We start from the raw sequence: 27,110 nt of genomic DNA on the forward strand, positions 1-27,110 counted from the left end.
CAGAATTAAATCACATGTTAAATTGATAAGGCGCGGTTGGAGTCACTTGATACTGAAAGGGTGTGCCAGACTTAGGTTAAAAAAGAAGAAGAAGAAGGAATGAAAATAGTAAAGACCGAGGATTTGTCCAGTTTAAAAAAAAATCACATAACCATTCTGGCAATGAGTATGATGATAGTCCAAGAGGAGCAGAAGTAAGAGAGAGCTTTCTTCTTTTATTCGCTGTGTGTGCCCTCCGCAAATGCTTTTTGGGGTAAGGGCTTCCCATTGATAGTTGAGAACAGCAAGCCCAGACCGCAAAAAGATTCGTGAAAGACTTTTTCATTGGCTTTGAATGTGGCATCTGAGTTGTAGGCTTGGTCCATAATTACTGACAGTCCATGTTGTTGTAGCCAATGGCCGGACCGTGTGCAGTAGACTCCAATTCTACACATTCGCGGAGAAATGCACGGAATCCGCTCTAGTGTACGACTCCCTTCCCATCCGAGCCCGTGCACCGTCATTTTATCCGTGTTCTGATGCCGTTCCTATGGCCATACTGTACATATTATCCTGTTCGTGATGTGGTTAAGCAAAAAGCTGATCTACTCCTGTCAGTCGATAGATCTGTTGAAGGAGGGGAATTACTGCGCTCCAGCTCACAGTAAATTGAGAGCAGTGAAGGATTTCATTGGAGCATGCAAAAACTCGTCATTCGACCAATCCGTGCTCTTCTCACACAGGGACCCCCCTTTTTGAAAAAAGGAAAAATATAGAAAACTAATTCTCCACCGGAGTGCGAAATGCATTTAATAAATTCGCTTCAGTGTTGCCTTTGCAAAGCGCGTTTTCTTAATCCGAATGTGTCATCATGTCGTTCCTACCACATATCTGATAATGATAGTGATATACGGGTTTCGGTTGTTTACCGGGTGTTAATCTAAAAGTATTAACTCAAAGCATCTGGAATGATCCATTCAAATACAAAATGCATCTATCCATATCAAATAATAAGCACCACCACCGCCGATAAATATCAAAAGGATCCAGCTGGACACTTACCACAAGTTCCTCAAGATCCTTGTGTATAAGCTTGCACATTGCTTCCTATTTTCCTTGTCTCATAAAATAATGAACACCATTCTCGGAGTCTGGCTATATTTGGATACCCCACGCGCGCACGGGCGCGCGCGCCCTTAGCACACACACACACACACACACACACACACACACACACACACACAACCATAAAATAACCTCATCATCCAAGCACGAGCACACGCACACATAGACTCTCTAGCCAGAGAGCCTACACTCAAAGTCGCTTTTCTCTCAATGTGTAGAATTTCCGGATTCCAAGGTCAGACTGAGAGTGACAAGGGGAGAACAGCGAGAGCCTAACATTTAAGTCCAGTCTTAACAGATAACGCTCTCGTGGAGACATGATGAGGTTGTGGTTTCATTTGTGGAAGTTTCCAGTCAGTCACGATTCCCTCCATCTGTCTCCGGCACCCAGCGCTTTGCCCCTACTGACGCAGCCGACGCGCATTACTCACTTTAGCAGTCACGACTCGCCAATCTGTGCTGTTTCCGATTAAACCGCACGCCAAAAATGAATTACCAAGGAGCGCTAGGCTCTTACGCACTTCATACGTTTGGCAATTGTGCAGAATTGATTGGTCTTTGAAGTGATGAATACAAACCATATGTATGACCGAAATTTCCCAGCTACGTGTTTAGTCTGACGAGCTGGATTTACAAAGACCACGCTTTGGTCTATAAACAAACCGGACTGTTTACAAATCAGCGATGCTAGATTTGATGCTTTGGCTCCTGTACAGGTCATTGATGGCTGTTTCTATTTTTTTTTTAAAGTGCCACAATTGACGTGATCTTGAGGTGCCATGGTTTATCACAGATTCTTGTGAGAGGGATCCCAGGCTGGTTTTAGGTTTGCGGATGAGGGACCATCTTAATTATGACCAGCTTGCCTGGTCATAATTAAGCCAGCTAGGACGAGCAAACATTCTGGCTGGTGTTTTCAGCAGGGTTCCCAGACTAACCTCAGGATCCCCGTGCAGGGAATTAATTATTAAATATATGTGATATTCTGAATTATTGAGGAAATGGTCAGATGCTCAAAAGCAGTCTTCTGTGTAGGCTGTAAAGACCAGAAAACACTCTACCACATACAATTCCCTCATGACGGAGGTCATGAGAGGTCTATAGCCTAAATGTCTATGATGAATCGTGTTTCATGCGTTTCTGGAATGACTGGATCTTTGGATTGGACGCAAGCTGCAGCATTGTGACTGAAATTTCAGCACCACTCGTGGTGGACAGCTCCGCTGCATTATAGACACTTCAGCATGTGATATCGGCCACGAATGACACTTATCAAATGTATTATGTTATTCAGAGAACCGTTGTTTTCTTATTTGAGCGTTTTCGTGATTAAATCAAGCTCCAACGAGATCCTCCTCCATCTCCATTCACTGAATGCAGACAGGGTGATTCCCTGACTTCGACATGATGCGTGCGATATTAAACCTCTGCGTGCTGAATTGAGTGACATATACAGATCCGTAAAGAAGAAGAAAAATATACATAGCCTTTAAAGCCAGACCATGCAACTGAGGTCACCAGGAGAGCAACAGATCTCGCCGGTGGAGGGAGCCCTCGATGAGAGAAATATACGTGTCAGTACTGAATGAAACGTTCAATAACACGCGGAAATAACTCAAGGACAAAACGAGAGAACATAACGTGCCGCCCTGGTGTGTTTTTATGACTTAAAACGAAGGCTGCATATGATGGTGATACCCCTGTCTATTTCTGGATCAAGCTGTTACTATTTTTAGAGCACTTGGAGAAAAAAGCACTCACAAATGCTCCTCAATAGCCTACGTGATCACCGTGACATGCGCGTTCACATCTACTCTCTAACGCGGTTTGCGTAAAGGGTCGTGAGTCGTGACGGCATCCTTTAGAAATGACTAATCGTGATTTCTGCTTTTATTCGAATGGATGCGGATGTTTTTTCTCCCTTTTTTGACAGGCTGTTGAACTGATTTGAGCCACTGTTACGCCCCAATTAACGGCATCAAAACGATAATTATTAACAATAGCCTGACAGATACAATCACAGACAAACTCGTAATTATCGCACATAAATACAATGATGGATGTAATGTATGTATGGAAAATAAGTATTTTATGTTTCTTCCTTTATCCAAAGCTGCGTCAGTTGCAAATTGACGTCACGTTCACTTTCTCCTCCTTTTGCCGATGCCGTAATGAAAGACATTACTGCTGTATTCGGTGGCTGTTTTTTTCGCATAAGGCGATAGTATGATAAATGCTTGAGGCAAACATTTTAACATTAGGCTATTTATATCAGGAGGAGTTTTTACACACACACGCTCCTCACGCTAACCACATAAACACGCCTATAAACTGTCAGTGTAAGAGCAAGAATGGACATTAAACTCTTTCTTGAAAACAGAAGGACCAAGTAAAAAACGATTGTTTCTATAATCTTAAATTCGCGCAGTACAAACCAGACTACATGTAATAAAACCTGACACAGACAGTTATGGTTGTGCCAATGGCTGCTGATGATTAGCAGACGTTGCCAGGAAAATCCAGCTCTGGGTCTAAGGCCTCATGCAAGACCCAAACTGCGTCCATCTGATCGCGATTAGACTGCAAAAAGCCACAGTTTAGCCTGTTCAATTTATCATAAATATGTTAAAGGCGGCATCCATTCAAACACAGCAATCAATCACAAGTTCTAAAACTCTGTTTTGTAATAGCTACATTTGAGGCCGCAGCCCAAAATAGCCTAGCTACTCGGCCCTTGCAAAAACCTTAACGCAACGCGCAAAACGATTGTAAGTGATTTATTTAAATGGAAATGTAGGGTAATGGTTTGCAAGGTGATCACTGGTGACAAAGCCAATAAAATACGCATTCCGTAGTTGCAATGTGTTTATGCATCAATAGACTTGCTAGGCTATTTCATACTGTTTCATGTCAAATGTAGTCCGACGCAGGCGCTCGCATTGAGGCCTGAGGTATAGTCGCTGTCTGTGGTGCTGAATCCGCCGTCCGCTCATTTCAGCCGAGAGAACAGATTCTCTTACCCTTCTTTGTTGTGACTGGGGGACAGAGTTGGTACGGTCTATAAACATTGCAGGTTACATATTCAGTGACTTAAGATGTAGCAGGTGAGGGACATGCGAACCATTATCAATACTGTAGCAAGTTAAGAGGAGTAGCCTAAAGGAGATGATACACAGGGGAACTTTTTGAGCAATGTTACTGGGCAATCTTGCCGAGCGATTGTTGTTTGGGCACTTTCCCATTGAAAATGGGCAATACATTTCTATCTGGATAATTTGTATCGGTCGTGTGCACTGTGTCTCAGCTGGTTGCCCGTTGACGGCAACATTGCCCAGCAACATTGCTCAAAAAGTTGCCCTGTGTATCATAACCTTGAGACTGGAACACTGACATGAGATAAAACATTCTTTTTTTTTAAACTTTGTTTTATTATTTCATCCGTTTGTTTGCTCTTTTAAAACGTAAGAGCGGACTCTGAACGTGTACAGGAGATATCAGTGCGATTCATAAATGTTACAACAGCGCGAATCGTGACCACTCGGCAACAATAAGAACAGCTTTGAGAACATCTCAGTAGTGAATTTAAACTTGTGAAAGAGCCACATAATATCAATGACGAATAATCTGCTCTGCCGTGCATCACGATAAATAAAAAGTGATTTTTCATTTATATACTTTTCATTTTAAAGTTAAATGAAAGACTCATGCAAACCGAAGAGCATGACTCTAAGTGGCACGTGCGCTTATTCTCTGTAATCCTGAACACAAACAAAAAAGTAACGTTAGCATCTTTCGATCTAGTTTTGATCTGAACTGTTTATACTCCAAATGCCTGTACAATTCAACCACAAGCAATCAAACTCAGTAGTTCTCGTCTAATCAGTTCCTGATCATTTAAAAAAACGACCAAAGTCATAATAAACCCCGCTAAAGTTCAGAATGAGTTCAAAACTGAAACGGAAATAAATATCACTCACCGTATGCATTCTCAGTCTTCCAGGTTAAAAGTGGCGGTTACAAACAGCGCGCGTTCTGAGAGGATGTCCTATACGGACGCGCGCGTGCATTTGGACCACAGTGAGACCATAGTGCTCACTGCGTGAATGAGCACTCTTCTTCTTCTTTTTTGTTGTTGTTTTTTGAATGAATAGAAATACCCAGATAAAGCATCAAGTTTCCCAGTGTATTTAGGGGTGGGGGGTTGAACTTGATTCCTGATAAGTTAAAGGATGGCTATAGGCATCCCACAAGCTTGTTTTGCATAGACAGAACACGATGTTCTGTGTATCTTCACATGCAAGGTAAGAATTTACTTAGTTTTGCTAAACAAAATGAATGATTTTAGAATCATTGTTTCACCCCGAGTTTGAGTACTGATAAAGCAGACTGTATAGAGCACGTATTTTTAAAACGTGTTTTTTCTCATTCTTTATATTCAATTACTTTATGTGCATACTCCGTCTGCTTAATTTAATGGACACCGGGGCTTCTTAGATACAGCAGTGTCATTTCTGTTGGTGGAGAGCACAGCTTTCCCCGCCACCAGCCTATCACTGTGCTATAGACCCGCATTGACGTCATTGCGTCATTAGGTTTCCCTGGGAAACGCAGAAATTCAAAAATAGCATCAAATTAATTCAGCTGACAAAGAGAGGGGGCGGGACTGTGGGTAAAACGGGTTTGATGGGGATGGCTAGTAGGGGGCTCTCCTAAAAGTGTGGCACTCAACTAGACACGGTGTTACTACCGAAGTGACAAGCAAAATCTATTGGTGGGTAAGTCCAATTGTTAGTGTGTAGTTAGAAGCATTTTTTGTAGCAAAGGAGCTTAAATATTCTGTATATTGGGTAAGTTATCATGATTAGCCTGCATCTTGATCTAATCTTAAATTAATATTATTGACATTTTAAATAGCAATTATTTACCATGGAGTAATATAAGACTATTTTTTAAATGGTCAATAATACACCTTGTAGTAAGCATGAAAAACAACCTATCGGTATGTTTATTGTCATTGCATGTTTTTATGTAGTGAATGTTATGAGGCTTCACAGCCACCTTCTGGTCAAACTCGGGATAGCATAAATGTATAGCTTCGACCTCTGCAGCCAATGTTAAAATTAGCCTGCAATCATATTAAAAAGTCAAAACATATTTACAACATATCCATCCTGCATCCCAACTAACACTTTTAATTCATTTAAAGCTAGACGTTTCCAAGGGGTTTGATTTGGTGGAACATTTTATAATGTGACCCATTCACAAGATTGTTGGGGTAAACGCTTTACAAGAGACACACTAGCATGAATGATATTCTCTTTGTTGCTTAACAATACTGAACGTGAGATTCAAGTTTAATTTAGGTCATTAATCAGAAAACAATCATAAACATATCTTTAAAAACCTCATGTCCATTTCCAATTTAATTTTTGATTAACTTGTATGCTTTCACAGACTATGGACCAAAAAAAAAAGAAGTTTATCTCGACTTTTCAAGCATTTTACATAGAAAAATACAGTTCAAAACTTAACAGCTCAGCTGTGAAAAGTAAAGTGATTGGAAGTGTATTATAGAACTTTGAGCAAAATCTCCTTACTGAAGGTCCCTTTCAAAAAAACGACAATAAATAGGTTGTTAAAAACACAAACCACATTGTTATTAATCTTTTGCTTAGTTTAAATATTGTCAGTGGCTCTGTCTTCAGCCTGAACGCTAAAGATTGTTTCCATGTCAGCTATAACAGTAGTTTGAAAGCAGTGCAGTAAACGATCAGGGGAAATTCTCCTCTCCACATGTTTGCAGTAGTGGATATTTTTAGCTAAGATAAAGCAACAGGAGGACATACAAGATGCTTCACCCTGCTTTGATGGTAGATACAAGGAAATCCTCAGAGCATACAAGCCTAGATATCAGCAAGATGTAAGGGTCTGAACTGTTAACATTAGCAATAACTAAATGGATGTGTAAAATAAAGGATTATAGTGTTTCTTTTAACAATCTGTATTCTGAAAAACATTTTAATACACCCTTTATACACCTAGCAGCTATTGCTTAGAGAGGGACATATGGATATGGTGGGACTAAAAGATTCATTGTATTATTTGTGCTATTGCAAAAAAAAAAAAAAAAAACATTCGCATTCAAATACAGTCTGGCACATGTCAGGCACGTTGAATCTCAACCCCAGAAAAAAAAATCCCTTTTTAGAAATATCAGGATGTTTCACTAAAAAAAACCAACAACCCTTAAGCCATAAAACATAAAATGTTCTTAAATATCTGAAAAAATTAAACCGTTTTCATTGCTCAATTGAAAGCCAACCTTATAGACAGTAATGGTTTATATGTATGAAATTAAGACAACAAATAGACAAACTCTCTGTTCCTCACTGATAGCTAAGATTAAGGAGCATGTTCAAGTTGTGTGTGTGTGTGTGCATGTGTGTGTGTGTGTGTGTGTGTGTGTGTTCTCAGGGAGCTCGCCGGTCCCTCTTGGAGAGGAGGTAACACTGGATGGTATGCAGACGGTCTTTGGCTGGCCCAAATTCTGGCTGGAGTTTTAGGGTTGACTCGTACCACTGCATGGCCTTCTCAAACTCCTCCTATGAAGATATCATTTAAGTATTTATTAGAAACAGTCATCATTTAACAACAATAAAATACTTCATAATAGTAGGTCTCAAAAAACAAAACAAAATCACTGACCATAGCTATATAGACGTTTGCCAGAGTAAAATGATTAACAACAAAGTGAGGAGCAATTTCCACTGCCATGCGCGCCACAGTCAAGGCGTCCTCCCATAGCCTCGCATTTTGGAAGATGTTGGCAAGGCTGATGAGAGGCACATCCTAAAAGAACAGGAATAAATATTTATGTCAAGCCAACCAATGGACAAGAGACTGCAAAGGCCCCGATATACTCGCGGCAAAGTTCTTTTTTGTTATTCTCTTAGCTGTCAAAAGAATTTTGAAATACCTTTGCAGCAATATACTGTTAGCAAACATCCCAACGCTGCCCACACTGCTGAGAGCATTTAGATCATTATGTAAATATGTGCTGCGCACTTTACTCTCAATAACAAAACAAAAAAAGCGCACAACAAAATAACAGCGGCAAGAAAACAGCAGTTTAGAAAGCATCTGATCACAGCGATGTAGATATATTTGTACAAGCTCCGTAATTTAGCCATCGCCAGGTCACATCAAATTTATTTATATAACACTTCATACAATAGATTGCTTAAAATCAAGCAGCTTTACAATATTAAACATGAAAAAAAAAGTGTCAGGGTCTCTTTCAATTAGAATTACGACTTCAATTCCTACTATAAAGCAACTCTCCTATGTGTTCATGTTTTTCCTCGTGAACGTCTGACCTCAACAAACTGAACAGATCAACAGAATATATGAACTGGAATGTTTCCACTTCAAAGAAGGTGGAGCCACAGAGTAGAGGTCTGCACAGGCTTTAAACTGAAGCCAGAACACAAATACCAAATGAACTTCGTTTTGGCCTGATATTGTTCGAAATGACGACACACCAGTTCATTCTTTGATTTTGCCTGAAGTATGTCGGGGCCTTAATAGTAAGTGAATGAGCAGAACCTTCATTTGGTGAGGAGCGTAGTTGAGGGCCTGGCGGAGGCAGTCGATGGCTCTCTTTCCCTGACCTTTCACCCTCCAGTACAATGCTGCCATGCTGGACAGAACCCAGGACGTCTGATTCTAATGGATATACAAACAACCAGATCACGAAATATAACAAAATCTTTTTCACTGATAAACTTTCCATTAAGTTGTTCTCAGCTAGAAATACAAACAGTCATGAAATATATTTACACGCAGTTGTTATCGAGTGTTTTTTTGCACAGTTGAGCTACTGTCCTGTCTGTTTGTAAGGACAATTTTTGTCCGATTATACATGATGGATAAAAACCAAGCCACACTATCACATTATCTATACCACTGTTCAAAAAGTTTGGGGTCAGTAAGATTTTCCTTTTTTGAAAAGAATTGAATTTTAAAGAGCAAAAATATTTATAATGTTACAAAAGATTTAAATTTAGGATAGATCCTGTTCTTTTGAACTTTCTATTCATCAAAGAATCCTGAAAAAAAAAAACTATTTCCACAACAACCACAAAAATTAACACTGTTTTCAACATTAATCATAATAATAATGTGTTTCTTGGGCACCAAATCATCATATTAGAATGATTTCTGAAGGATCATGTGTCACTGAAGACTGGAGTAATGATGCTGAAAATTCAGCTTTGCATCACAGGAATAAATTAAATATTAAATTTTTTTTTTAAATAGATAGTTTTATAATATAAATATATTTTAATAGTAATGATATTTCATGATTTTAAATAAATGCAGCCTTGGTAACCAAAATCTTACCAAACTCAAACTTTTAAATGGCAGTGTAGGTCATATACTTTGCAAAAACCAGACTGGTATAAATCATTTCAGACATCATTCAGACAAAGGCATTTACATGACATTATAAAAAAACAAATAGTTTTAATCGAACTGAAGGCAACTTTTAAATTGCATGTGACCGCACTTGGTTACATTCCCATAGCAGACAACACTCCGTGTCATACCTTTTCCAACACCTTAGCAATACGTGTTCCCACTTGTTCAAAGGACAGTGAGGGAAATTTCTCTTTTCCCAGATTCTGCAACACCTGTGACAGAAGAACGAGAGTGAGACAAGACAAGGCAGCCATCCACAAACATCAGAAGCTTTCAGATCAGCAGAATCAGTCACGGATGTAAACCGGAGGAAAAAAAGCACCTCTCTGAGCTGACTCTCTCCAGTATAGTGAATGCCTCCGCGGTTGGCCACACCGCTCAGATGGTCCAGTGTGTGCATACTGGCAGGGAGGTTGGCATTGCACACCGGCTCCATCGCAGGTTCCTGAAGTGGAGTGGCAAAATCTATATGCTCTGTGATACTGTGAGGAGTTCAGAATCATATGTTAGTGGAAAAGAGCCAAATGTGAAAGCATCCCAATTGTGTTTTAAGAGTACAGAATGACCCTAGGAATGATATCCTACTCTATGTTCTTGGCAGACACAGCCAACCAGGTACTAGCCACAGTTGTGAGGTCCACACGACGTGTGCGCTGACATTCCTCAGGACCGGGCCAACCCAGGCTGCTGTAGTCCTTCCATCGCTCTATAAACACAAAACATTAATGTTGTCTCAATACCTTTTGCAACCAAAAATAAAAACATTAGATGAAAATCTTAAACTTAAAACATAAAGATTAAAAGTGTTGCCTTGGAAACCAACTTTTCAGAGTTTCCAAAGCAACACTTTTAATCTTTACGTTTTAAGTTTAAGATTTTTTTTCTTATCTTTTTTTTATCTTGTCAAGAAAAAAAGATTTTTTGTTAACAAAAATGATTTTAAAACAACTAACTGAATTTTAAGCTGAAGTGGAAATACTAAAAAACAAAACAAAAATAAAGTTAAACAGAAGTATTAAAAACAAAACGAATAAAACAAAGTAAAATAACAAAATCACTCAAATTAATAAGAAAAAATTAATAAAAATGCTGATAATAATATAAAATATAAGTAAGAATATTCAAAATATGAATAAACACAATAATTGTATCGAAATAATACTAAAATAGCACTGCTCTGCGTTGATAGTCACACATTCAGTTCATTCTCAGCACCTGAGGGTCCAGGTGAGGGGATTGTGGGACCACTGATCTCAAGGATGGAGTTGCTTGATGTTGGTTCACTCTGACGAACATCTCCATCTCCCACCCAACCCTCTGAGGTATCAGTTTTGGGCTTTTTCACACGTTTCACCTGGAATGTTATCTGAAGAGATAGAAAAGAACAGGAGTCGAATACACTTCGATTTCGAATGCAAAACGTTCCTGAACTTTACAACAGACAGACGTACCCATTCAGCTCCCTCATCATCCTCACAGTTGCCAAAGCAGGGTCCTCCCCCTCTCGGCCCCATGACCCTGTCGTTTTTCAGCACGCGGATGCCCCGTAGGTCCCCTGTCTTCCCGTTCATGTCCAGAGCCCCCTCAAACGCTCCTATCAGCTCTTCTCTCAGACGCCAGTCCTGTTCCTCTTCCTCCACCCCCTCAGCCTTTTGCTCTCGGCCCCTCTCCTGCCCACTCGCCTCCCCTGAGCCGTTACTGTCCACCACCACCTCTGCACAAGACAAGAGAATAAAAGTAAAGAGGAAAGCTATTGTTTAGAAGCACACTGTATTAGAATCAAGAGTTAAGCAGAAGTCCTTATTCAGATGATTTAATTCATTTATTTCCATGTGGATTGACATCAGCAATGTGATAATGGCTATTTGAAATAAAATACTATTGTACGCCACATGTCCTGCCAGCTATTGTTTAAAAATAGTAAGTGAAACAGCATGAAATATGTAACAGTATAAATTATGCAACCATACGTTTTTAAAATAGTAGTGTGCTATACTGCTGTATCACATGACCTGACAACAGTGTATGTTTAATTTATCAAGGACAGGACAGTTAGCACCTCAGATACTGTTTTTCACACTTTTAAATTGAATCTTGAGTAAAATGTCCATGAAGCATGGGGAAAGTTGTTGTATTACAAAACTATTACACTGAGATCCATGTTTGCATTTTCAATGCGTTTTGATGCAGTTTAAGAAATATAGAATCTGTTGTTTTTTTGTTTGAAAATCACATTTAAATATTTCAATGCAGTCTCTTGAGGCAGTCTTGATTTTTGATAAAATAATCTAAATGTGTCGAGAAAGATAATAAAGATCACAGATATAGTATGCTTACTATGGTACTATCCTTTCCTGCAAAGAGCCAATTTAAGACCCTAAAGATGCAGTCACGTCTATTTTGTAATGAAGTTTAGTGTACGGAATCCAGGCATTTTAACAGGAATCTAAAAGACCAGGAATTTCATGTGAGAGCAAAATATTTTTATATTTACATATAACATATAGTTAACCACGTAGTTAATTCAATGTGTTCAAGTTGGTTGAGCAAATTTGAACAAAAAGCTGCTTGGTTTGAAAAAGACTTTCGTGTGTGTTGTGCTTCTTACATTGCTACACTATTCACAAAAGACAATGGACCAATTTAACCTCAATTTACACAATAAATTTAAACCTGGAAAGAGAGATTTAGGATGTCAAAAGGAAATACTACAACATAAAAATGAATAGGAGATATTTAAGATTCATTGCTATTCATAAGTCACTAAAGGAATAAATACATTTGTGAATGAGCATGTGAACGCACTTAAATTGTTATACTAATATCATAATTTGTAATATATATATATATATTATATATTGTATGTACATATATATATATACACACACTATCTATCTATATACACACGCATATATATATATATATATATATATATATATATATATATATATATATATATATATATATACACACATACACATATATATTTTATTTTATTTTTTTAAACTAAATTACAAAAATGAAAAATAAAAACATTTTTGCTAGTGGTCTCAAGACTGTTGGATGGAGTCCACTGCATCTTATGTGAACATCAAACACAAAGAAAGAAGCCACATAAGCTCCATTATTAATCTTACTCTCAAAGAGGAGAGAGTCTTCTAAAGCAGACACAGGCATGGCATCAGTGTCCCAGGCCTCCTGCCTGCCGCTGCTGCCCGAGTCCCAGTCCTCCAGCTCAGAGTCTTCTTCTGCCTCACAGCCAGAGCCAGCTATACACACACACACACACACACACACACGCACACACACACACACAAACGTTGCTTAACTTGCATTCAAATCAATATAACTGCATTATTTATACAAAAAAGTAACAAAAATGTAGAAAAACTGGATACTTGGACACATTTTTATCATTTGGACTGTTGAATAAACGAGGGTTGCCAAATTAATCCCTAAATCAATAGCTCAGAGTTCCCCCAAATGAGAAGAGGACAATGAGTTCATTTTTGTCTGCAGAGCGCAGCGGCATCTAAATAAAGCCTGTGCTATTTTTAGTGCCCTGAATTATTGAGGACACGATTTCGCTATTTCAAAGCGTCTCACTAAGATGAGTGCCGGGGGAGAGAGAGCTGAGCTAGAGAAGGGGAGCAGCACAGGATGCTGAGGAGAAGAGAAAAGGGGAGCAGGAGAGGGAATGGAGCAAACCCAGAATAGAAGATGCAACGGTAAAGTCTAAAATTGGCTCAAAGATTACAGTGCCTGGGCTATAAAAAGAGTGTTGAGCGCCCTGCCGCTGAGGTTGCAACATCAGGGAGAAGGAAGGAGTAAGTGATGAAGGGGGGTAGCTGTCCAGGGGGAAAACTCTTGGATCGGTGATGGGAGGGTCCTATGGGTTTACATAGCAGGATACTTACATGGACAGGCCTGGTGCTGGAGATTGTAAAGGAAGGGGTAAAACTGGAGACAGCGCATTAGAGGCAGGCTGGCACGACACTGGGGACAGTGAACCGTGAGAGTCAGGGCCCGACGAAACACTGCCAGAGCGCCAGACAGGTTACCCTGACAGAGGTGAACGTTGACCAGACTTAACAGAGTGTGAGGCTGATGTAGAGAGAGAGAGAGAGAGATAGAAACAGATGATAAACTTTTTTTTTATAAAGCTTATGTTGTGGCATCTACTGAAAGACTCACAAGTAAGAAAAGAAAGCGTACATCCAAATTTCTTTCATTAAAAATGTTGAATTTATAAAATACATTTATAATAGGGTTGTCAATTAAACATTTTGGTGGGAATGATTCCAAAGAAAATGATGAAAAAAATGAATGCCCTCTGACTTCAAAATACTAAAATTTCAATTCAAGTTTGAAGTGACACATGCATGTCCGCGGATAAGCTAACAATCAACAAGCCACACTTACTAAAAGCAGCTATGCACATTCACGAACATAAGAGCCGGCGGGAGCAGCTATTCTAAATTTAAATGTACATAAATTATTAAATTATTAAAATTAGGTTCCTAGAGAAATGCTTTCCTAGGACTGCAGTTCTGAAACTGCAGCCTCCAGAATTGCAGGAATACCCTACTCACTTTTTCTAACTATGCAGACTATGTGGCCACCTAACACATGCACTTATTTTCACAACTTTTTTGCACTAATTAGTTCAGCCATGAACTAGACCAGAGATGCCAAGTCCTCTTGTAATAGGTGACTGTGGGCTTCCTTTTTTGGTAAGTCTTTTTTTTTTTTTTTTTTAATCATGGGCTGTTTTTTTGGGCCTATTTTAAAAATATGGTTGCTTGTTAGTTAAATCTGACAAGCAACTTTTTCTCTTTACATTTATGGTCGCTGTTTCCTCCAATACATTGATCAACACTGTCTGCTCACAGCTAATAGCCAATATCAGTGCAATAATACAAGTGCTGTAGACCCCTCATTGGAGAAAAATCACGCTCAACGTGCAGGCATGTGACACTGTAAATTAACGCAACCAATGATAGTTAGAAGAAGTAAATAGACTTATGTACATTTTCACAAACAATGCCACCAACAGAGATGTACAGAGATGGAGAGGAAACATGGGAGATCATGGACGGTGTAATCTGCCATATTGCACTGAAGGGGGTGGATTGGAATCCACTGCTGCTTCAATGTACATGTAATGAGTGATAATAATCAAGGTATTAATCAATGTTTCCTTCTAAATATCAAATGAGTTGAATGACTTCTCTGGAGATTTTACTTTGTTATAGAAGTTACCAGTGTGATCGCTGAAATGTTCTTTTCATATTTTCTTTAATGTCTGTATTTGATATCTGAATGCAGTAACGGTGCTTATTTAGCCCGGCTTCCAGAAATGAGATATGGACTTGTTTTGTGTTTGAGAGAGGTCTTCAACACGTTAAAACATTGAAGCCAATTGTTTAAGGGACCATTTCTTTGTTAAAGCCTTACTTTCCAGTTAGACTAAAGTGTAGCTCTCCTTGAGAGAAAGAACGCGTTATCTTGATGTTTTGAGATGACCCTCCTATTTATAGTTAGAGCCTGGCCAAATCCAACCTTGGAAAAGCTGTGTGTCGGTGTGTGTGTTAGTCTTCTTGCTTACAGGTTAAGGAACCACTGGCATTATTGAAGATTGACTGAGTTGTTGTTCTGGACATGTTGGCGCCCAGCAATCCAAATTGGATTGGTCACGTTGTGCCTAACTTCAGGTTCTGAGTGTCAGCTGCATAATTGATGGAGATATGCTTCAGTCTATCTGTATATGTGTGGAACATTACTATGTTTATCTATTTCTTAGCCAATCACAAACTGCAAACTGAAGCAAGGACGTATCTTAGACCTTGGTGTAGGGTATAACTGCTGTGATCTTTGTAACTGTAAGCGGGGCGGCCTACGAACTCATGTGGGAGTCTTGAAGCTGACTTCTGCTGATGAAACTGTAAACTATCTTCAGCAGTGTTTGAAATAACGCCGTTTAAAAGAACAGCGTTAGGTAACGAGCGCTCAGCTTGATTTCAGAAACTACTCATTTTAGCGCTAGATCTCTTATTTAATAAAGAATTAAAAGGCAACACATGGCGTTGTTAGAGTTTGATTTATTTAATTTGCTACAGTTAGTGCAAACACGCTTTATATTATTTAACTGTAAACTTTTGAAGAAAATACTTGAAGTACAGAATGTCTACCAGACCAGTTGTCTGACATTGGGAGTTTGATTTATTTAATTAAGAATAAGACTACAGAGCTAAACACACTTTTGTGTTGTTTAAAAGTTTACTTTTGTTGTGAACAAAACACTTGGAAGTACAGGTTGTTTACTTGACCAGTTGTCTCAGGTTGAGAGAGTTTGATTTAATTTGCTAACTTTTAATTTCCATAACTTTCGATATTTATTGCACGTCGACAGACAGCAAGAAGTTTATCCTGCACTTCAAGTATTATATATGTAAGATAAGTAAACAGTTACACCATATAAAGTGTTTATCCTGCACTTCAAGTATTATATATGTAAGATAAGTAAACAGCTACACCATATAAAGTGCATTTAACACTTTATATGGTGTAACTGTTTACTTATCTTACATAGATAATACTTGAAGTGCAGGATAAACCTCTTGCTGTCTGTCGACGTGCAATAAATATCAAAAGTTATGTACAAACACCTGTCTGTTCTACTCATTTCAACTGACTTTTGAAAACTGCTCAAAAAAATCCAAAGTCTTTGACATATAGCAACTTTTTTTTAACAGTAACGCAAATAGTTACTTTCCCTGGTAACGAGTTACTTTTATTATAGAGTAATTCGGTTACTAACTCAGTGACTTTTTGGAACAAGTAGTGAGTAACTATAACTAATTACTTTTTTAAAGTAACGTTCCCAACACTGATCTTCAGTATAATTTTTCTTCAATTTATAATAATTATGACTCCGGATCTTCTTTCAAACATCTGGTCCATGGGTCCTAAACTGTAAATCCCCTTACAGCATGTTGCCGTTTCCTCCATTCATTGTGATATGAGTGAACCGTCTTTGCATATCTATAGTCTTTGGTGTCATGTCAAAATAAGATAATCAACAAGCTGTCTACACTGAAATCTAGTAATGTAATCACTTACAGTGTGAAGTGGGTGGTTGAAGTCTGCACTATAACAGGCGTGTTGTTCAACGGTCTCCATTGTAGGTCAGTGTCAGTACGTACCTCAGAGCGGTTGATCTGCAGGGCTTGTTGCAGCAGTTCATGAGCCTCTTCATGCAGGCCGTAGTGCAGCAGCAGGTTGGCAGTGTTGACCAGAGGCATGTCTCTGTGCTGAGGAGGGGTAGAATGGAGCGCCTGACGCAGACACAGCAATGCTTGTGAGCCATTTCCTTTAGCACGCCAGAAAAGACCTGCCTCATTCTGCATCAACCACAGTGGTCCACTCATCTGAGAGAAAGAGACTTTCCAATTGATAACAATTTCTAAGATGTTAATCCAACCAAAAATGAAACGTCTGTCATTATTTACTCACCTGCATTAGGTTCCAATATTTATTCAGTGGAACACACATACACAAATGTTTTTAAAGGCTCTTCACATTGAAATGTTCCCTATCAAGATTGCTGTTCAGTTCCTAAAAGGCCAATTCATCACCATAAAAACACCATTCACCACCTATGTGTGTACCATATATACCACCATTTAAATGCTTGGGTTAATAAGATTTTTTTTTAATAAATTAATGAACAGTAGCTGTTCTAGCTGAACAGTCAATTGTAACTATGAAAAAAATGAACAGTATATGGGTGTGGAATGACATTAGGGTATATATCTATTACTTTCTACATTTTCATTTTAAATTGATTGATTCTTCAATTCTATCTGTACAGCTCCACACTGTCCATCCTTACACTATTAGTCTAATCTTTGGATACACTTTATTTCGAAAGTCACTTTAGACATTCTACTAACTATAAGTAACTTTTCAACTACATGTCAACTAACTCTCATTAGAGTATTAGAAGAGTGTAGTAGATTGTTAGGTTAGGGTTAGGTGTTAGGGTTCGGGTTAGGAGAACAAGTTGACTTGTAGTTGCTAAGTTACTTATAGTCAGTAGAATATCTACTGGGGGACCAACAAAATAAAGTGTTAGCAGATATTAAGCAGACAGTCTACTAATACTCTAATGACAGTTAGTTGACATGTAGCTGAAAAGTTACTTATAGTTAGTAGAATGTCTAAAGTAGACTATCGAAATAAAGTGTTACCAAATCTTTTTTACACATTTTTTTAAATCAAATGTTTAAATCTTTAATTTACATTTCAATGGAGTAATTTGGTCTCCAATTATCGACACAAAGCAAATTGTGCAACTGCTAATGCACTCGACATTAGCCATATGCAACCTTGATTCCTTTACCTTGTCCAGGGCCTGAGCAATGAGTGCTCCGGTTTGCTCCAAACTCCTCCCACCACTGCGCTTCAGCAGCACCTGCACAAAACACACACACACACATACACAGAATGACTCACCTGAGAAAACACAACACTCCTAAATACCCACACAAACATCTACCCACACAAATAGCTCAGCTAAACTAAGGGTGTGGTACAGAACTTCTTTTACACGGAACGTGTTGCCAGCGGCCTATACCTCGGCAGCATGTTTGTCTGGCAGCTCCTTCTGCAATGCCCAGGCCAGAGAGTCCAGCGGGTCTCTAGCGGTGACAAGACTTTTAAAGCTACAGTCTGGTGTCTTTTCTGGTAGTGGAGGACTTTTGCTGTCCAAGAGGATATTCAGAGCCCTGGTAACAACGATAAAAAGCTAATTAATACAATTCAGAGAAATAAAAATACACCAGACCTGGTTTCCAGCTTCCAAATCCAGCCAAAACTCTAAAGCTTTCTGCCCTTAAAATAGCGTCATAATAAATCATCAATTATAATAAATGATGTAACATCTGGAAAGGTTATGCTACTATACATTGTGTCAGTGGTTTATACTGATGAAATGTAACATAAGAGTTCCACGTGTCTTACTTAATGTTGCGGGACTCGGGGACCAGGTAATAGGTGGGAAGTAGGTGCACAGGAGGAATTGTGGGGAATCGTTGTGCACAGTCAGACCTCCTGGGCCACAGCACCGTCTGACTCTCCTGTTCACACACAACAACCAGAGAGAATGTGACCTCTAGATATACAGGACAGTACAGAAAAATGGTGCTTTCACACCAATTACAGTAATTACTAGATTACATGACAACCTGGACTTTCTACACTGAGCTTTACTTCCTCAGAAATGGGGATTATGCGTTTCTGTGGCAACATTATCAACACAAAATTAATTAGCAAAATTTAAGTAATCAATAGGCAAAATGAAGTTATGCAAATGTCTTAAAATGCTATTGTTCATTTGTCTTTAGTAGGAAATTAGTTAGTTATCAACTGTTTTTCGTTTATTTTTCAGATTATGCTTGCATTATTAAGACATTACCAATTGTTGGAATTGTTAAACAGAAAAATTCAGAGATAACTACTGAACTACATTTTACTGCTGAAGCTACCACAATTTGTCTTCACATGGCGTTACAATGGTCAATAATGAATAATGACAGAAAAAAACAGAATAATGTAATTGTAATGTAATAACTCCAAACATAGTGTGAACACACCTTTATATTGTTTTCTAACATACACTGATCAGCCACAGCATAAAACCACCTCCCTAATATTGTGCAAGTCCCCCTCGTACTGCCAGAACAGCTCTAATTCATTGAGGCATGTACTCCACAAGACCTCTGAATGTGTCCTGTGTTATCTGGTACCAATACATTAGCAGCAGATCCTTTATGTCCGACAAGTAGCGATGTGGGGCTCCTACTGATCAGATTTTTTGGTCCAGCACATCACACAGGTGCTCGATTGGATTGAGATCTGGGGAATTTGGTCTGTGGCTACGGTGATCCATATACAGAAAACTACGATGCACTGTGTGTTCTTACATCTTTCTATCATGGGCAACTATTATGGGCAACATTAAGTTTTTGGCCTATAGGAGGTCTTCTGTGTGATCAGACCAGACGGGCTAGCCTTCACTAGTTCACTACTAATAGCCTTGACGCTAGTTCACCGGTTGTCCTTCCTTGCACCACTTTTGGTTGGATGCACTTTTGGTTGGATGCCGTTTTGGAGATGCTCTGCCCTAGTCGTCTAGCTAACCATCACTATTTGGCCCTTGTCAAAATCACTCAGTTTATTTTTCCTGTTTCTAATACATGGAATTCAATAATTTGCTTAATCAATCCCATCCCTATGCCATTGTAACAATATAATCAAGATAATTCACTTTACCTCTCAGTGGTTTTAAAGTTGTGGCTGATCAGGGTACATATATATATATATATATATATATATATATATAAAATAAACTAACCATAAGAGTGCTTATCAGCTCTGGACTATATTTAAACCCATTTCACAGAATTTTCATCTTTCTTTCAAACTTTCATCAGATCTTACATCAGTAGAGGTGATCTCCTTGTCCCAGTGGGCTGCAGGTTCCCGGCCTAAAGACACAGTGTAGGACTGCTGAGGACTGTGACTCTCATTCACACTCAACTCGGACACCAGAGCAACACTGTTGGCTATCGACACCTCCTCACCGAACTACAAACACACACAACATGTCAGAGAATGCATCTAAAGTAATATCGCACAAGCAGGAGATATTGCTTTCATGAACTTGTTTATAAAACGTTTATAAAATTTTTTATTTCAGCTAATCAGACACCAAAAAGGTTGAGAACCACTGCTCTAGACAGCTGTGCAGTGATGATGTTTAAGAGTCAGAAAATTGCTTAATATGTAGTATCACTATTAAAAGTGCACGTGAACCGGAAGTTACAACCAACATTATATCAGTATTGTGACATGTTTTCAATCTCACCTGAATGTAGTGGACATTTTCAAACACTTCTCCACGGTGATACCGTACAGGCAAATCAAATGGGCAGTGCAGGGTGAACTTCTGCTGGCCCATATGACACATTTGGTGATTCCCTGAAACAAAAAAAATCACATTCCTCTTATGCACATTCATGCGAGCAACAAGGAGAGACAATAAACCTGGCGTCAACAAGATCTGGCAGGCTTGCGAAAGTTGTTTATCCAGTATATTGCGCAATCTTATATAGGACCTTGAGTTTGTGGATCTATGTAACAGAAACTGTATGAATGGAACTGAAAGGTGAAGATAAGCCGTCTAACCGAGTTGTGCTTCTTTAGCCATCTGGGTCTCGTGGATGATGTTTCTCAGGATTTGCTCCTCCTGAATGAGCTTGTGCTTGTCCAGCATCTCCTGCTGCCGCAGGTAATGATCGTGTTGCTTCTGGTACTCCTTCAGTTCATTCAGGGTGCGTTGTAAAGACCTGCACAAACAGTGAAAGAAGATGTGCGTTCATTTCACACTTGCACAGTGTTTTTTTTTTGTTTTAGCACAAACTCAAATTCACTTGTGCTCCCTTCCTTGTCATCAACATGAGAACATTTATAAGTTACTTTTATCACTCCAAATGTTAAAATTTGAATTTAAGAAATGCAGAACAGTAGTCATTCTAGTCCGTTTATTTGTTGCAACTACCAAAATATTGACTGAAACAAAAAATATTGTGTCAATATTGACAAAATATCTACTACCGAATATGTGGTTTTTAGTTTGTAAGACAACATCTACAAGAAACAAGTAACTTTATGCTCAATCATATGAATTCAGTGTTATTTGTATATATTGTTGAGCTAATAATTCATTTAACCAATGTTTACGTCATTATCTTTACTGCTTCGAAATACATGTTATTGAAAACTGTTTACAGTTACTATACAAATAAAAACAATATTATATAACACAACATCTACATAACCACAGTGAATAACTGTATGCAGAAGCCTTACAAAGCATAAATCTGTAATCGGATTTCAGAAGAATCATTTTGACATTTGTAATACAAATGTTGAGGTGTCTCGTCCATCAGCAGATCTGATGTTCGCTACTGTAATGAAAATGAACGTAACTTTTAATAAGTGGGGAAAATGCCCTACTTTAAGCAAATTAAAGTTGGGAATTAAAGGTATCAGAGTTTGTTGTTTCCACCTCAGACTTGGTGCTCACGCGGGTTGCCAGTTTGAGGACACGCAACAGGAACGAGCGCAATTTACAATGAAAGTCGAGGAGACTTACAGACTGTAAGTTGTTGAGTTGATTTATCCGCTTTTTAATATGCTCTCCTTCATAGAGATTTTTGGATGGACACAGAGGCTTTTTAGGTTGGGTAGAATCTACAATCTCTGACCCAGTTTGTTTGCTGGTTGCAATACGCTGTGTTTCCTGCCAACTGGGTGTCAAAAGTGGCAGTGTGGCGAGATCACACAGACCACAACAAAAAAACCAGACATTCTGACACGGAAAGCACATTTCAAAGTAAAATAACTGGCTGTATAAGCGTTTTTTAGAGAAACGAGTATGTGAATTCCGCATGTTTTCTAAATATCTGCTTTAGTAGAGTGAAAAAGTCACATACAGCACTTTTAAACCATTCATTGTTTAGGACATTTGCCTTGTAAGAATGTACAGGGAGTCTTCAGACTTAAAAGCGCTGATTCGTTAGGTAAGGTTTTCTCATTAAAATCAGATGATTTCTTTTTAATTCAATAGAATGCAAAGGAATACTGGGGAATACCAATTCAGAAGCGCGGTGGATTCAATTTTTATGACGGCATGATCAATCCAGTCATTTAACAATCAGATATAGATCACTGGTTTGAGACCTGCAGTACAACCCTAGAGGTCACGGATCCCCTGTTGAACGGCTCTGCGATGATCCAAAATCAATTCCTCATTATAAACAGTGTATGAGGAGCCACTCATTAGCAGTAACAAGGCTACTTCATACTCTGAAGGTTTTACTAATGAGATTGCATAGAAAAAGAGTGACAGTCCATGAGAAAACAAATGTTACCGGTGTTGAGCCTCAAGCCGCTGCTCCAGCTTCTGCTGACAGAGAACGGCATGTTTCCTCCTCAGGGCCTGTTCAAAGCCTGGCTGAGCCTGCAGGGCCTGCTCATAGCACAGCACCGAGTGATTATACTCCCCCAACATCTACCAGAGACACAGGAGGAAGGAGAGAGATGTAAAAGGGACTGAGTGGCATTTGATACAAAACAAGGAAATCAGATACTAAACCAAAACTGCCATTTCCTGTCCAGCAGAAAGTGTGAGCACAGAGGATTATGAGGAAGTTCAAAAACATTTTTAAAATGCATTTTCACGAAGCTATCCCTCTTCTTCACAACGCTGCACTCACAGCGTAAATGTTGCCCAGGGTGTAATGGCTGGTTAGCAGATCAGTGGTGAGATCCAGAGCCGCGTGGGCAAGGATGGCTGCGTCAGCTGAGAAGTGTGCTCTGTGAAGCACGTTCGCCATATTGATGAGAGCAACGTCTTTGTGCTGCCTGCAAAAAAAAAACAAAAAAAAGTGGAAATACATGAAAATTTATGCAAAACAAGATGACACAATTTGTGCAGTTCTTTGTGCAGGTGACGAAAGACCCATTTCACTGTCGATACGCTATGCACGCGATACATCTGCCATTTGTATCAATGTGTCATTTCCAGTTACCTTGGAGAAAAATGGAGGGCACGGACCACACAGTCCACAGTTCGCCTGGGTTCATTCTTTATCCGCCAGTAGAAAGAGGCCAAGTTATAAAGCACCCATGAAGAGGAATTCTTGAAAAAGAAAAGCAAGACGGTCATCATTAATCTTCAGGGATGACAATTTCAGATGACTTCTGCTGTTATCTGTGAAAGTTTATAGACTGCAATCATAGAGGAAAATGAAGAGATTCCAGTTTCCACTAAAGAATTTCAATAACTTCTCCACTTATGAGTACATTTTCATAGATTTACATTTGTATTTCAGGTACCAATCCTAAGAATAAATAAGTTAAAAAAAAATTTTTTATTAATGTCTTCAATAAAGCAAGTAGTTGGCTGATAAATGGCCGATATTAAAATGATCTACTATTCTGTCTAAATAAATAATCAAAATGAATAATTTCAAACACTATAAGAGCATCACATCATTATAATTTACATTATAAAAAAGGGGAATTCATTTTGAGATCTGCTAAAAATTACATTTCACAATGTTATTAAATTATTAGTGTTATTAAAGATGAACTTTATGAAAATTTGAGTTGGTTAAATGTAAAAATTAGGGATATGAGAAATTGAGAATGCACAATTAAATATCCAATATTAACCAAAACCGATATAAATAAACTAAAACCCCTAATACTGTCCATTAAAAAGTATTGTACCAATATTTAATAATTTAATGTGGTTGGAAGAGCAACTTTCTAATAACCGAAGTGTAAAGTAAAGCACTTTGTGTACCATAAGACCGGATTGTCGCAAGACCATTTTGAGAGGGTGTGTAGTCAAAGAAACAAAAACAACCTAATTCAAATGTTTCACTGATGCAAGACTTTTATTTTAAAAGACGTGCGTGAAAGCTCTTGACTCTTCTGTCAGACGCAGTTTAAGTAAAGTGTGCCTGAGAAAAATGCGTTGTCCTGATTCAGTATCTGATGAGATGTTGTCAGGCTATATGACATTGTCATTATTCTAATGTTATTTTCGTAACTTCAATAAAAATTCTCACCTCAGAAAAACTAACTTTCCTGTCCTGTCAGACGTTGCACTGTGCTCACGGTGCGCAATCTTCAAATGGCGTGCTGTATATCACTTCATATATATATCATATATTAACAGGGAATGAAATTACGAGCATGCAACGTGGTACTTACAAAATTACCAAAAAGTACCAATAAATTACATAACTGGTATGTTGTGTGTTAGCTAGCTGGGAGAGATTTGCATGCAGGTATGATGTTCATTCAATTCATCAGGATTAGTGTCCATATGTTTCATAAACAGTTTGTGTAAGTGTTGTGTATGTACCATAGTAACTGTATTTTCTGTAACCTCAACAAAAATGTAAAATAAAGTGGTATTTTTGGTTATTTTCTATATTTTTAATGATTGTGGTAGCTTACTAACTTTACATACTTACTAACACAACATAAATTAGTTTGTGACTGCCATTTAATAGCCTGACCTTATTATACTGTTTTTCCTTTTCTTTTTTATCAGTGTTAGTGATACTCTTTCAATGTATGTGCATGTTAATTAAACTGGGACGGTGGGTGGGTGGGTGTGTGTGTGTGTGTGTGTGTGTGCGTGTGTGTGCGCGTGTGTGTGTGTGTGTGTCATTTTTGAGAAATACATTTTCTTGGTTTAAATTCCTAAAAACATGGCCAAACCGGTTTAGAACCACTGCCAAAAGAAACTATTAGCTTTGTGTCACAAAGGCTGCTTCCCTCATTCTCGCATATTGATGCTGCTTGCATTTTAAGAAGAATCATCATATTACATTAGAGGAGAACATAACAACAAAGATTTCCAGTCACTATATAAAATTTGGTCACACTTATACTAGGTGTCCTTAACTACTATGTACTTACATCAAAAAATAAGTACAAATTACTTATAGTGTTCATATTGTATTGTAATTAAAAACTTTTGCTGAGGTGGGATACGGGTAAGGCTAAGGACAGGTTTGGTGGTATGGGTAAGTTTAAGGCTGTATTAAATGGTAAGGGAAGGTCAACAGTGTAATTAGGCTATATATGCATTTACAGAAATTAATTACAGCTGTAATTACATGCATGTATTTGTTTAGATAGAAGTACAATGTAAAAACATGCATGCGCACAATTTAATTGTATCAAATGATTCATTTCATTGTTAGTACATAGTAGTTAAAGACACATTATATAAAGTGGGACCAAAAATTCCAGACTTTTCTAGGCTTAGAAATAACTGTAACATTTCAAGGATTTCCATGATTGTGGAAACCCAGAAGAATAGAAATCAAGCAAATCAACTTACTTTTAATAGGGCCTGGTGTATCTGATGCCCAACCTCATCCATACTCTGCCCTAGCTTAAGAGGCAGGGAGGCAAAGATTGGGTCATCCTTTGAAAGCAAGGGTGATGTTAGGTTTACCTTCTCTTGGACACCCTTAGAGAGAAAAACCAGAGCGACAAAGACAATGAGTGTAGATGTGAGAGAATAAGAGAAAGATATGTGTGAGGGTCCGGCTTAAAACATTCAAAACACTCACCCTGAGGTGCTGAAATGCATGAATGCTGTAAGGGAGATCGAGAATTTTTGCGCAGTCAGGTTTTTCCAGGTCTGTAGGTAGAGCTGACATCGGATCCAAAAAATCCTCTGGACTAGAAAACCACAACAATCAAAATGGAATGACGTATGTGATAACAACAACTGAAATGTTCATTACATTAAAAAAAATAATAAAAATCAAAAAAACCTGAGGAAACCTTTCCTCCATAAGCAAACACTTACTTTATGTCTTTGCTTTCCAGGGATATAAAAGTGCCATCATAGAGATCTAAGTCTCCCAGAGGAACCTTAGCTGTGACACAGTCAGCATCTTCTTTGTAATGCCGCTGCTCTAAACCAGTATCCCGGTCCTCGTTCTCTTCAATATGAATCTTCTGAGCAACTAGTTGCTTCTGCAAAATGTACAATGATTCACTGTCAGGCTAATAGTTTAGGGAAGCATGCTTACTTTAGAGCACAGGCACATTATAAAAGATCCTTTTAGGCTATGTTGAATGTGAGGCTTAACATCACCTCTAACTTCTTGAGGTAGTTCACACGAGTCTCTTGTTGCATGAAAAGAACTAAATGATGGGGATGTTTCAAGTTAAGAGGAGAGTCCACCTGAAAACGAAAGAGCGTGTGAAAGGCAAAGGCAGAATCAATGCACACACATGCTTTAGAGCAAGAGTCACTATCTGATAGATATTAGGTCACAGGTTAGATGACATCAGGCAGCCAAATCAGGCTGATGATTAGAACAGTGTTATTGAATCAGTACACAAGAGAGCGCTGTGATATCATGATAAGCAGCAGACAACAGCTGTCAACGCACGCATCAGTCTGACAGCTGTGTAAAGCTGTGTTAGTGGGTAACAATCAGATCAGAAAGTGATTGTTGAGGCTCTCTCGTCTTTCTTGTCTTGTAAATATGATCTAGAGAGCGATGGAGTGACTAAACACGACACAGTTGCTTACCTGCTGTTGGATTTTGCCGTCCTCCGTCACCACCCAGTGCGTCGTAGCTCGCCCGGGCTCGGCCAACAGTACACAGATAAAAATGAACGCAGGTCCTTGGACGGACGTGATCCAGAAGATTTTATTACTGGAATGATTGCCTAAGCTATTGCTCTTGACACCCGCCATATTTCTACCGTCTGTCCATTCGACCCTAAAGGTTCGCGTCATTCACCTCAATCTGCTTCCGGGTTACAGAGTGACTCCGCCTCTCCCCAGGACGTAAATATTTGACTAACTGATTTTATTTTTTCCCGCAATTATTAAAGAATATGTCATC

The 27,110-nt window shown here is 38.6% G+C and overlaps 1 protein-coding gene across 2 annotated transcripts; it reads right to left on the bottom strand.

Annotated features, from left to right (window-relative positions):
- Positions 1 to 6,276: 6,276 nt before the first annotated feature.
- Positions 6,277 to 27,026, bottom strand: ttc17 (tetratricopeptide repeat domain 17). Of its 2 annotated transcripts, XM_077229406.1 has the most exons (26): positions 26,792 to 27,026; positions 26,348 to 26,437; positions 26,057 to 26,226; positions 25,815 to 25,926; positions 25,580 to 25,711; positions 23,244 to 23,353; positions 22,929 to 23,076; positions 22,584 to 22,723; positions 20,836 to 20,996; positions 20,516 to 20,628; positions 20,089 to 20,235; positions 18,610 to 18,725; positions 18,224 to 18,374; positions 17,990 to 18,061; positions 16,791 to 17,015; positions 13,503 to 13,689; positions 12,723 to 12,854; positions 11,037 to 11,299; positions 10,801 to 10,951; positions 10,171 to 10,291; positions 9,908 to 10,067; positions 9,714 to 9,797; positions 8,710 to 8,829; positions 7,810 to 7,953; positions 7,579 to 7,706; positions 6,277 to 7,548 (listed from the first exon to the last, which is right to left on the bottom strand). In XM_077229406.1, the coding sequence occupies exons 1-26, from the start codon at positions 26,999 to 27,001 to the stop codon at positions 7,491 to 7,493; spliced, it is 3,645 nt and encodes a 1,214-aa protein (XP_077085521.1). In that variant the 5' UTR covers positions 27,002 to 27,026; the 3' UTR covers positions 6,277 to 7,490. The 2 variants fall into 2 exon arrangements, with proteins under 2 accessions (XP_077085521.1, XP_077085522.1); XM_077229407.1 differs by having other exon boundaries at positions 7,489 to 7,706; positions 26,792 to 27,010.
- Positions 27,027 to 27,110: the final 84 nt, after the last annotated feature.

Source organism: Siphateles boraxobius, unplaced genomic scaffold (genome assembly GCF_051911475.1).
Source record: "Siphateles boraxobius isolate OS27281-9 unplaced genomic scaffold, OSU_SipBor_1 130, whole genome shotgun sequence".
In the NCBI taxonomy this organism is placed as follows: domain Eukaryota; kingdom Metazoa; phylum Chordata; class Actinopteri; order Cypriniformes; family Leuciscidae; genus Siphateles; species Siphateles boraxobius.